The 13,645-nt window shown below is 34.0% G+C and overlaps 1 protein-coding gene across 1 annotated transcript in view; it reads left to right on the plus strand.

Moving 5' to 3' along the window:
* The window catches only part of DYNC2H1 (dynein cytoplasmic 2 heavy chain 1), a 143,236-nt gene that overhangs the window by 84,212 nt on the left and 45,379 nt on the right, over positions 1 to 13,645 (plus strand). The window contains exons 78-82 of the mRNA XM_059493367.1: positions 1,329 to 1,439; positions 2,979 to 3,134; positions 5,061 to 5,136; positions 6,592 to 6,803; positions 8,533 to 8,637. Coding sequence (XP_059349350.1) covers positions 1,329 to 1,439; positions 2,979 to 3,134; positions 5,061 to 5,136; positions 6,592 to 6,803; positions 8,533 to 8,637 — 660 coding nt within the window. The remainder of the gene's footprint in view (positions 1 to 1,328; positions 1,440 to 2,978; positions 3,135 to 5,060; positions 5,137 to 6,591; positions 6,804 to 8,532; positions 8,638 to 13,645) is intronic.

Genomic DNA, 13,645 nt, shown 5'->3' on the forward strand with positions numbered 1-13,645 from the left:
CTGGCCAGTGCAAGACAGACATGGACATACTGGAACTAGTTCAGTAAAATGCTGCAAAGGTCCTGAAGGAACTGGAGCCTGTATCATACAAAGAGAAACCGAGAGAACTGGGACTGTTCAGCCTGGGAAAGAGAAGCCTCAGAGGGAATCTTAGAATTTTGTGTATTGGCTGATGGGAAAGAATAAAGGAGACTGAATCAGACCCTTTTCAGTGGTATCCCATGGCAGGACAAGAGATCATGGGCATAAACTAAAATACAGGAAATACTATTTAAATATATGATAAAGCTTACTTTAGTGTGAGGGTGGTCAAACACTGGTACAAGTTGCCTAGAGAAGCTACCGAGTCTCCATCTTTGGAGATTCTGAAAACCTGACTGGCTACAGGTTTGGGCAACTTGTATCTGGCTCTGTTCTGAGCATGGAGTTGGACTAGGCAGCCTCTGGTAGTTCCTTCCAAGCTTCACAATTCCATTATACTGTGTACCACTTATAGTTGTCATTTTACTTAAGTAGCTGAACAAGTAACAGTTTTTCAGATTATTTTCTTTACTAAAAACACTGAAAACAAAATGATAATAATTATGGTCTAGAGATTATCAGAATGAATGGCTTGTAAGAAAGTCTTTCAAGAGGTTTCTGAGCTAAATTTCTTCCAATACACATACACAAAACTCTTGACTTTGTTCTGAAACCACTTGTCAGGCAACTTTGGTGTCTGATGACGAATGTGTGGGTTTCAACTGAGCGTAAAGCACCAGCAGTGTGTTTCCATATATTCAATAATTATATATTTTTGTGAAGCCTTTATATTTGAAATAACTTTTGACAGTATTTCTCTTAGAACTCAGTTTTCCAATCTTCAGTTTTCTGTGAATCATGATACATGAAGGATTCATACAACAAATACTTGAAGAAAAAGAAATTAATATAGCTATACTGGTGTTGAAAGTCATTGAGATCTGTTGTTGATATGCAGCCCACATTGCAAGCCTTCATCATTTTTGATGTAGCCTTCTGGTGTTATTGTACTTAAAAGAAGTAAAGAACTGCTCTATATTTTTATGTAGTGAATTTAGTATCTAAGAGAAAGGTGCAAATATTTTGACACAGCTAGGATGAACTTCAGATTTGAGCACAGCAATGATATAGAATGTGTGGAGGCAACACATCTTGAACTATAACTTTATGTGTATAAGCAACTGTCGATTTTTTAAATAAACCTAACTTTCTAATCCAGGATATTATACTTTTGTAAATACTGTTCTATGTATAAAAACCCCCAATCACCTCAAAGCCTATTTCAATATATAACATCTCTTTAATAGGAACTGAATACATTACACCCTCAGCCAAACTTTCGTCTTTGGCTTACTACGGAAGTTCATCCAAAGTTTACTCCAATTTTGCTTCAATCAAGCCTGAAAATAACTTATGAAGTAAGATCTGTCTGGAAAGCTTTTATTAGATTCTTACATTGAATGCACCTTGATGTATAACAAGTTATATGTTTAGATAGTATAAATGGTTTTACCTTATACTTCAATTACATGCAATACAAAAAATATGGGTTTACCTTGAAATATTATTTTTTCCTAGGTGCTTTTTCAAATGAAAGTATGAACTGAAAATAAGTTTACATCGGAGAGCTAGTTGTTCTGTTTTGTGCTCCAGGTTATTTTGTGCATTTAGTCACTTTTTCTTAAAAATCTACTCAAGTGTTGTTACATGGATGGAAAACAAGGAATTGCTCCTTGATGAATAGCCTCATCTGAAGATTACAGAATCCCGGTTTCTTTTCCCTTATTTTCCTTTTTGGCCTTAGAGCTTTATATTCATTGGACTCTTTCAACAAAAACTGACTCTCCTTCCATACAGCACAACATACAGTTAAAAGCCTTTTCTCAAAATTGAGAGCTTTGCATTTGAAATGGCTCCACTTAAGGAATAACTGGGACTAAATGGAAAGTAGTCTAATCATGAATGCACTTAAGCAGTGATGTCCAAAATGGAAATCATTAGTAGGAGTGCTTCTAAGTCTTCCATTGATAATGGAGTCTGGAGATTTTGCCTGCAGCTAATCCAGGAAACTTTGACCTTTAAGAGTCCAATGTTGCTGACTTTATAGAAGCTGAAATAGTTATACTTTTACATTGACTGCAGGTATTTTAAAGTTTTTGCAGTCCCTTCTTGCTTATATTGAGGTCTTTAATGGTATAGAAACTGCAATACTGTGTTACTCATTCCACTATCTTTGGAATAATTGGAACTTTGCACATATGTAATATTCTAAATAATTTTTTTCCCTTTCCAATTGTATTTAATATTTTGTTACCACATGATAGGCAATGACTTTGCAAATGGTATTTGATTGTTGTATGGTTGTAGTATGTTCTAATGTATGTAGAATGTTACCAATGAAGATACAAATATTAAAAAAAAGTCAATTTATTACAATATTTTGCAATTATTTGTCAGAAGCAACAGTGGTAATTTATGAAAACCCTAAAAGCCATTTTTCAAAAGAAAGAAAGAACAACAAATATTTTCAGAGATACAAAATTGTAGTTTCAATATCTTTAAAATTTATGTTTGTCTGCAGATTTGTAAATAATTTGAGAATGGCTGAGTGTTCAGTTGTTTTTACTTTTAAGCACTTTGGTTGTGGCTACTGCCTACACCTTAAATGCAGTTATTTCTAGTGCTTGTGAACATTACCTACCACTAAGTTATTTTAGTGTAGTACAGTCCTATAAGTTGGTTCTGGTTACCATTTCCTTCAGTATGTCTATTTTCACTATAGAATCATTCTGGTTTTAGGCCATTTATTACAAACTTTTTTTTTCTTGTTAAATTTTATTTTATTAAGTACTGTTTGTCATTTAATTAAGTTACAAATTCCAGTTTATAATCTAAGAAAATAGCACATAAAAATACCAGGTGTTCTGTCTTGAACAGTGTTTTTCCTTCCAATGCAGGCACCTCCAGGCCTCAAAAAAAATCTCTTGCGAACTTATGAATCCTGGACACCAGAACAAATCAACAAAAAGGGAAATTTGTCTAGAGCGCATTCTCTCTTCTGTTTAGCATGGTTTCATGCTGTATGCCAAGAAAGAAGAAATTATATCCCTCAGGTAGTAATTTATTTGCTATATTGTAAAAAATTTGCCCTATTTATTAGCTTTTATACTTAAAAGTATTTTTCATCACGTATATGTTGGGTCATATTCAGAAATGAGAAAAACTTCTGTATTTCTGCTGCCTTTATTGTCTCTGAATTCATTGCAAAATAAGATCCTGATAACCTCAGTTCTTGTCCCTCAGAAAATTGCTTCTGCCTCCATGGGGTTATTTTGTGATTTGTGGCCTAAGTGATACTGCTACAGAAGTGTGGAAAAGAGTCTGTGAATCCTGTTTGCCTGGGACAGGCAAAAATATTATGGAAACACAGCTGAATGAAAAGAGACACTGGAGGGAAGGAAGAGATGACATTGTCTACAATTTCTTCATACAAACTCCTTCAAGGAGAAGGAAGAAGAAGGGAAATGATTAATTTCTTGCAAGGATTATAACGATTTTCAGAGATGCATTTTTACCTTAGCTAAATTTTTGATTAAAGTGAACATTTTTTCTGGCTGCAAGATGCTTAAATTAAGCAGACCAAAATAAACACCAAACAGCAAACTACTTTATGTCTTGTTTGTTTTCTTCTGTATAGACTAGATACGAAATTACTTTGTCATCTGAAGGATTTGATCTGGCATGTTTGAGAGTTTTTTGCTGGTTTTGACTTTGTGATTTTTTTTGAGGTTGGTTGCCTGTCACAACCAAAAAGGCTTTTGAATATGATGTTCAAGAAGTACAGTAGGTGAAAATAATTGAAGTGGTAAACGGAATGAATTCTCCTTTGTTCTTGTTCAAAATCATGTTCCTTTGGCACCAGTTTTTCAAGTAACACAAGATAGGATTGGTGCTCTCTTTAATTTAGCTGCACAAATGTGTATACAGTGATGAGTTTTTATTTCACAATTATTTTGTATTAACATTGGTGGACAGTAGCTAATCTCAGGTAGAAGCTCTTGCATTTTATAATGAATTTGAGTTGTTTTGGGTTCATGTACAGATCTGTCTTAAAACCACAGCATAGTACTGTTAGGCACATCTTTCCAGAGTATGACCTTCAGAGTGGCTGGCTGATAGTTTTTTGTGACCTGGGCAGCAGCTGCAGGCTTCACCTCAGGCTGTATTCATCTCACTGGACCGTGTGCATGTGGCTGACACATTTGCATTTCTCATCATGAATCATGTGCACTGTTGCTATGCTATCATCCATATGCAAAGTACACTGTAAAAGGATAGAGCAACAGGATATACCATTGAAACTTAGATTTCCTAAATGATTTCTCATTTGTCAGTATTTATTTACACTGAAAGCTTTTTGTGAGAATTACATACACAGTATGCATTCCTGCTACATAAAAACTAATGCCCCAAGAACAAAAAGGAGGTACAAACTGCAAATGATTGAAATATATATGATGGTCAGCATTTTTATGGAAATAGTAGCAGTAATTAATAGATTTTTTTGGCAGACAATAAGTGACATGAATTAAGGAGTAAGGTGATGGGAGTATTTTAAAGACTGTATTTGAAGAATCAGTTCTATTAATGAAAATCCTGTCTGTATATTGAAATACAAAAAGTCCCTCAGAAATAAAATATTGTAATTCAATGCATGATCTAGTCTCAGATGTCAGCAAGTTTTAGTTGAAGTAAATATTGACGAGAAATAAAATAACCTTAAGTTTATATTTTCTATACTCAATGGATTCTGAGTTTTGTAAGTATATAAAATAAATGCACTGTTACAACTGAATTTTTTTATACTACTGCTATTTTATCTTTCAAAAAATACACTTTAGAGGACACAGGTTGATTCTTTTTTTTTCCTTAAGTATTATACAGCATTCAGTGACTACATGCTACTGGTATTTTACTTCATTATCATCTGTGATTAAATGATCACTTTATTAAATTCTTTGGGTTTCTTTTTATGATAGGGTTGGACCAAGTTTTATGAATTTTCTTTGTCTGATCTCCGTGCTGGTTTTGACATTATTGATGGACTCTTTGAGGGTAAGTCACTTCTTAAGGAAAGTCCCATTAGTAGGGATGTTGCATGAGGAGCTTTATCTTTCTATAACACTCATATAAAAGTGGAGATGCTGTAGAGCTCATCATCAGTAAGCAAAACTAGTAAAACAGAGTGAATCATAAATCCATTTTTTGGGTGATTGGGCAAACCAATTATTCTTGATGCCCAGGGAGTATGCTGCTCAGCTTCTTGAGTCCAGAGGAAGAAATAGGAAATACAGGGCTGCCTGTAAGATGAAATCTTGTGTGTCTATTCTTTCTCAGTGTGAGTTCACCTAGATATTTAAAAAATGAATTGACTGTGAATTGAATATAAAAGAGTTCTTCATATTGAAACTCACTATTAGGTAGATCCCACTTCATTGTTCTGATAACCAGTGTAGGAATTTCTAATATCAGTTAATGTGGTAAAGGCATTTTTTTTAACTCCTTGCATTTTAAATTTAGGGATATGTAGAGATAATTTATGATTGTTGACTTAGATGGGGTTTGTGGATGGTTAGTACTTCTAAAATCAGACTTTAGTTGTGCAGACTTGAACCACACAGAGAGGTAAGGAGATGGAATCATTAACTGTCAATGATAATCATTAATTATGACTGTGAAAATATGTTTTCTTATGAGGGAATGATTGAGGCATTAGGAAACAACAGTTACCACCAGTAAACCCCACTTACAGTAATTGCCACTTCCCCCTTTCAAGGACTTTAGGGACTACCTTTCTGATCAAGCTTTCACCTGCTCATGAAGGCTGTAGGATACAAGTAGATCACTGTGCCACATAGTTATTTTGGGCAACAATGATAGAATGGAGGAAAAATCACTTCTTTGAACTTATGGGATATGTCTGGGTCAGAGTAATCTAATGCAACATCAACCTGACCAGGAAATTATTGTTAACATGCTTTAATTTATTTGCTATTTTGTGTGATTCATAATGATTTGCAAAGTATCTATCGTGGACCTCTTTGTGTTTGAAAGATGACATTTCCAGGAATCTTACCTATTTGGAGCATGATCTGCTTTTGGTTTAATCAGTCAGCTTATTTTATGAGATCAGATGATACTGTGGTAGAAAATAGTGTATAAAATTTTATTTATGACAAAGAAACACAAAATTAAAATTTTAATAGCATAATTTTTGAAATGCATATAACCACTTAGTTCAAAAAGCACTTCAAGTCTAAAGCAAAATTTCTAGTATTTCATTTGCAACACACTAAGTATTCATTTTTTTTATGTCAAATATTTACAAACTCTTTCAAGTTCCTGCAGCTTTTACTATTTGGTCATATAGAAGAACGATTAAAAAAAAATTAATTATTTGATGTGTTCATCTGTTCTTATTACCCTGAAGAACTGCAGTGACAAGAAGAAATGCTTACAATGCAATGCTATTCAGTGAAACAAAACTAATACTAATTAATTAATTCATAGGTTCCAAAGATTTTCAGTGGGAATTTGTTCATGGCTTGTTTGAAAATGCAATTTATGGAGGTCGTGTAGATAATTACTTTGATATGAGAGTTCTTCGGTCCTACTTGGAGCAGCTTTTCAATTCACGAATCATTGGCAGTTTAAATACCAGAGGCAAGAAGATGAGTACTTTCCCATGTTCCATCTCTTTACCGAATTCCTGCAGCATTTTGGTAGGTACACATCTTCTATCACCTAAAAAATAATTCATTTTCAAGAATTATTCTTGAAATATTTCCACAAAGAAAACCCAAGTTACAATCCAAAGGATACCTCTGTTTCTTCAGAAAAGTATCTCTTTTGTGTGGAGCATTAAGTCTGTCTGTTTACTCTTCTTTTTTATGAGATCTGATTGGACTGTGGTGCAGAGCAGCCTAGCTATGAAGAGTTGTGTAAAATAAATTGTGTTAATTTATGACAAAGATATAATTATGTTTTTATATAATTAGTATATTAACATAAAAGTGTTTTTTTAAAGACTGCTAAATATTCCTACAACTTCTGGATGAAACAGGAAAATCTGAATAATACCTTCTTGCTTCCAAAATGTATCAACGTTCTGAAATCTGTTGAGAGGCCATGGAGGGTATATGACATTTTATTTGGTGATAAATATGGATTCTGATTCTCCTTCAGTATTTCTCTAGTGTAAAAGAGAAGGAATTCAACAGTCTAAACAACTGATGTCCCCCTGTCCTTTCACAATATAATTTTTTTTGTTACTGTGATTAAGATTCACTTGCATTCTAATGGAGGACTCCAGACTAGACCTCTAATATGAACAAATATAAATTGTATTATCTCAGTTAAAGTAAAGTGCTATGATTTGGCATTCTTTACCTGGATTCTGACTGCTTAGATTTGGTTTGGATTTTTTTTATTACTTTATTATGACCATTATTTTTTATTTTCTGTAGATGTGCTGAGTTAATATCATAAAAACAGAAGGGATAAACAAACCAGGCTGGTCTCTGTTCTTGTAGATAATATGGTCAAGTAGATGAATCTTTTTTTCTAGCCTGCACAGCATTTAATATCTCTTGATATCTTATATGATTGTGTATGTAAGAATTTATGGTTTTGTGTCTTCAAGTAGTATTTCCTCAAGTAGTATTATCCTCAGTTTGGTGTAGAGTTCTGCTACTGTTGTTACTTCTGAAGTGAGATTCCATGTTAAAGTGAATTGTGCCTATCCAGCACGTGCTCCTGCAGGCAAAGACAAAATGCACATGGCACATAAGCAACAGGGTGTAGCCAGACTTGCAGATTGTAAACATTTTTGCCCTTAAATCACAATAAAAGAGATGTGCAACACTATTAGTCTACCACTAAGGCTCTGTTTGTTTTGTGCAGGAGAGCATCCTGCACTAGTGACTTACACTGTAACCACTATTGATGCTATTCTGCATCTCCAATGATTATTCAAGCCTATTTTTATCTAAACTTTTTCACTTTATTTGAGTGAATATTTTTGTAGATTTAAATAGAAGTGAGTGTTCTTAATTTTATAAATATGTGTTATACTCTTATTAGAATTCCAAATGCCAAAGTATTTTTTTTCTGTATTGTCATTAATCTTACCTTTAAGTTTTCAACAGAAATATTTTACCTACTTTTCAGGAATGGTCTTGGCATATTTTTGTTTTCGTTTGATATCATCACTGTAATCAGAATTGCTTTTTGGTCTTTTAGGGTGGAAATGTTACATAAAAATAGTTTCTGATAAATAAAATTAAGAAACCTATAAATAGGATTATCGTAATGTGTCATGTCTTATATACTTATTTTAATCTTTGTGTTGTGCTCTGCACTTAATGAAATTCTTTTCAGCATATGCTGTTCATTTTCATGAGTGGAATAAAAAGTTTCTGCTGTTCTGTCTATTCTTTTCTTCTTATGCAGGATTATCGTCATATTATTGAAAGCCTCCCAGAAGATGATAAACCTGACTTTTTTGGCCTGCCAGCTAATATTGCTCGTTCATCACAGCGTATCATCAGTTCCCAGGTAAAGTTACCATTTTTCATTGACCTCTGAATCCTTTCTGCAGCCATTGTAAGATGAAGAACCCAACCACCTGTTCATAAATGCTGTTTCCATAAGAAAGTCAGAGTAAATTGGTGTATTTTTAATTATTTTGATTTTTATCTGTATAATATTTTAATATAATAACATATAATCTTTAGTTACAAGAGTATTCATTTAGAACTTAAATAAACATATAATTATTGAGAAAGTTTCCAATAATATAATTCAGTTCACACTGAAGAGTGGTACGACAGTTTTGCACATGGAATATGGGTAAGATTTTATGCTTTTGCTGAAACAGAAATTCTGAAGAATTTTTCCAGAAGTTCCAGAGTTCTTCCAATGAGTCAAAAAATTCAATTCCAAATAGAAATATGATTTTTAAGTGAAGTCTGGATGAGAGCATACAATTACTGTATAGGTGCAGTTAAACAGTACAAATATTTTAAATACTCTTTAGCATAGTTTATTTGACTGGTAAATTAGTTGTGTCAGATAATGTGAAAGTTGATGGATTTGAGACTCATAAATCAGAACTGTGAAGTGAGCTGGTCTATATATCAAGGCTCTCTGTATTTGTCTGCCCAGCCCTGGTGTGATGTCTTATGTACAGACAAATTATGGAGGGGAAAAAATAAAATTATAGAATCATAGGTTGGAAGAAGCTTCAGTGTTCATCTGGCCCAACCATTCTTGGCAAAATCAGTTGAAAGTTCCCTATAGCTGGAATTTCCTATGAATTCAAGACTAATAATTGCAGTTTTAAAAAAAAGTATCTAATTGTTTGCTCACAGTCACTTAAATAGGGCTCCAAGCAGAAATGTCCTATTGGTAAGACCTCTGATTGACTGAAAAAAAAAAAGCCTTTGAGTATTGCATTTATTGCCAATCAAATACAGTACTTGTAAGTTTGTTTAAATATTTCTTCTGACTTAAATCCATAGCTGTATTGTCAAACTATTTTCTTTAGAACATGCAAACATAAAGACATGTAAAGACAAATCAGTAGGATGAAGGTGCATAATGTAATAGGATGAACTGAATAACTTGTCTAATACAAAGCTAATGCATGCTCCAAGATTAAACGTATCTCTCTTTGATTTTGTCTTAAAATCATTTACATAAACATCCATTTAGATGCTTTTGTTTCTCTCAGATTCACTGTAGACTGCTGATTTTTTTCATTATTTCAGCTGGGCTTGCATAACTTGTTAAAATCTGCTGTTGTTAAAAATGCTAATATTTGAAAATCAGAATGGACTCAGAGTTCCTGTGTAAGGGAAGTAGATAATGAGTGCATTTACATGTAAACTCACATTCTGCTGAACTGGTCTGCCATAGCATTGATTATAAGCTATAAACTATGGGTTATAATCTTGAAAATGTGAGACTGCTCTAGTTACAGTTCTGTGAGATGATTTTTTTTTTGTCATATGAAATATTTTCTCATCCTTCTGATAGTATTTTGCAGTATTTCTTTAAGTCTTAGGCAATTTAAGTAACAGAAATGTTACTTTCTTAAACTGTGCTTCTTCCTCACTGTGATTTCTATTCCCTTTCCATTTCTGACAGTATGGCAGCTGTTTTAGATCCATAGGTGATGCCATGGTTCACAACTGGAAATTCAGTGGTTGTTTTCTAACAGGAGTGTTTCTCAGAAATCCATTACCAAGCTAAAGGTAATGGACAAGGGTAGTCAGAAATAAGTTGATACCAGCTCAGCTGCCATGTCTCTAGCTTTAGAAAGGTGAAATGTAGTATCATGTCCACTACTTCACTGATTCTCTAGACTTTCTATGAATATTATTAATTTTTCATGCCTAGAAGCGATAGCTGCTGTTGCTGCAGCAAAACACTTTAGTAGAAATAGGCTGCAGCACAGTGCAGCATTTTGAAGTCATGCAGATATCTCTTCTGTAACCTGTGCATTACCAGTGTTTGGGCAAAGCCAAAACATCAATAAAAAGAAAGGGTCTTTTTTTAGAAATTTTGCAAGTGTTGTTGTGTTACTATATTCACAGCTTCTTATCAGCAGAGAACTTTTCTAATTTAAAAGCTGAATATTGCTACCAGTATTATTTTTACACTGGCAATTACTAATTGATTTATTAGAAATTATGTCTTGAAGTATTCTGTAGTGTAATTCTGAGAGTCTTAATACTGAATTCATACAGGTAAAAAAATTTTGTTTAAAAAGGCATGATCTTAGAAGCATGACTTAGTGTTTTTTTCTGAATGATGTGCTAAGTGGATGAAGATGGTAAAGTTTTAGAGCCTGGATTTCCAGAGTTCACTGTGTCTCTTTGTTTCTGCCTCACCTGATGTTAGAATAAGCCTTTGACACATCTCATATGTTGAATATGGTAATGAATAATCTCACATCCCTTGCTATGTTCTCTTTGCAGAACAGTGCATTAAAATAAAAAAAATCTCCACTGCCAGTGCAGCTGCAGGAGTCAGTACACCTCATCCTACCTGTTGTACACCAGTAGAGGGTTTCTGTACTGCAGCTCAGTTTCCTCATTCTCAGCAACAGTCATCACCACTTAGTTACAATCATGCTCCTTCCTCCTGACCTGATAAACCCTGTATTTTGCCTGCATATTGACTTGTATTCAGGCGGTCCAGCTCCCAGTCTAATCATAACCAATGATTAGACCAATCAAAATATATGCAGCTTTGCTTTAGGCTTCCTGTGCGATGAGAAGAGTGTGCAATTTAGACACTTGCAAAGTGGGCTTTTGGTGCCAGTGGACTCATTTCTTACTCTTAGTTCTGTGCTTTTATGAATTCTTATCAATAAATCTCATCCTTCATTGTAATTGTAATAGAACTATACATAAGTGTCATCATCAAAATAAAATTTATCCTATGTGATAAATTGAATTTTGACAGATTGAAACAGACAGACCTGCATATGTATTTTTAAACCTCGGAAAAGCAACAAGAATTATCCTGTTCTGTACAGGATTTACCATACCTGCAACTAATATGACTTATTGCCAGTAACCACCTTAGGAGGATGAAATGAAAATGCAGAGGCATTGTTTTGTCTCCTTTCTTAGCACAGCAGACATATTCACTGCAGGCACTCTAGAGAGTGTAGCATGTGTTGAGTGATCCCAACAAATCCTGCCAAATGCAAATAACTGCAGCCTGTCAGTAGTAGCTATATATGATCACTCAACTGAGTAATCTAAACATTCTTCAATAATGCAGTAAATTATTTTGAGAAAAAAGACAATCAGTAGCTGGCAAGATGCACAAGATTCTTCAAATATGACTGACAATGATAATGAATATGGCTAGCACGTGGTTTGCTCATTGCTTGTTTCTGTATACAATACAATGTTTAATAATTCTAATAATATCTTGCCTCAGGAATTCTGCATTCTTTTACACATTGTAATGCTTCACAGAGAGTATCATATGAGATAGGTTAAGTCTCAGTAAGGTTGAAGATTAGGTTGTTTTGGATATTTTCATAAATGAATGAATACTCTCACATTATCATGCAAAGATAAAAGATAGTTACAGTCTATCTGTACTTGGACAGCATCTTGATTCTTTTATGTCCACCATCCCAGTGACAGCACAAGTGGAAGGCAAATCTGTGGATTTGCAGTAGCTTTTTATGACCTCCTGAGGTTGATTGTGCATGCCCAATTGAACTTGCTTTTTAAAGTGAATGGAGTACTGTCTCAAGTGAGTGGGACCCCGTGCTGGAGCAGGGGAAGACATGAGGAGACAGAGACAATGTGTGATGAACTGACCACAGCCCCCATTCTCTGTTGCTCTGCACTACTTGGATTGGAGGAGGTAGAGATTTCAGGAATGAAGTTGAGTCTAGGAAGAAATGAGGGATGGTGAGAAGAGATTTGAAGATTATTTTCTCATTAGCCTAATCTGATTTGATTAGCAATAAATTAAATTAATTTCCACAATTCAAGTCTCTTTTGCTCGTGATGCTAACTGGTGAGTGATCTCTCCCTGTCCTTGGCTCGACCCATGAACCTTTCCTTACATTTTCTTTTCCCTTTCCAGCTGGGAAGGGGAGTGATAGAACAGCTATGGTGGGCACCTGGTGGCTAGCCAAAGTCCACCCAATACACCTTCAAAATGCTTAAGGGCATCAGAGATTTAAAATAATCCTTTGGGACTCATCGCTGAAGAGTCCACAGACTGTAGCTTTTCACCAAATTTTTGAAGAAATACTACAAAATTTATTTATTTGTAGATTTTATATATGAATTAAAATTTTTGAGGTCTGAATACTTATAACCTAAATATTAACTGGGTTCCAGTTCACTTCAACTGAACTTGCTAGAAGTATTTCTCTTCCTGTATTTTGTCCTTTGTAATTTTATTTGCTTTTCAACTAGACCAGTGATACTCTGCAGTTTAGGTGGTTCAGATTTTGCAACAGAATTACTTGCTTTAAGAACCTTTTTCATACTAATTTTATAGTCTCAAATAGAATCCAAATTTGTGTATCATTTTCTGTGACAGGGTAGAAGATACAAGGTAATTTATTTTTCTCAAATTTAATCTTTTAAATTTTCCTTCTTGCTTGGAAGTCACAAACTTTCCCTTTTATTTACCAGAACAGACATTTTTTTTTGGCTAGTCACTACACATTGGCAGTGAAACTAATATAATAGAAAAAATATTTTCTAAGGATGATAGTCATCTAAAAATGCTTTATTGTTCTCAGAGTTATGTGCCTAATCTAATTGTTATCTAGGCTCCCTGTGTATTAGAGTCCAGCTCCAAGATAGCAAATTCATACCTGCCAGGGTGTGAATTATGTAGATGTGTGAAATCCTGTTTCGTTCACTGATATTATCTTCAGTTAGTGTTTTAATATTTCTTAAAATACCTTCTGTGTTAACACCAAATATTTTATTTAGATGTTATTCTAACATTTCCCACAAGTCAATGGTATTTTAAAAACAGATATCGTGGAATTAGAGTTTATCTTTGGAAT

Source organism: Ammospiza nelsoni, chromosome 2 (assembly GCF_027579445.1).
Source record: "Ammospiza nelsoni isolate bAmmNel1 chromosome 2, bAmmNel1.pri, whole genome shotgun sequence".
NCBI classification, from domain to species: Eukaryota; Metazoa; Chordata; class Aves; order Passeriformes; family Passerellidae; genus Ammospiza; species Ammospiza nelsoni.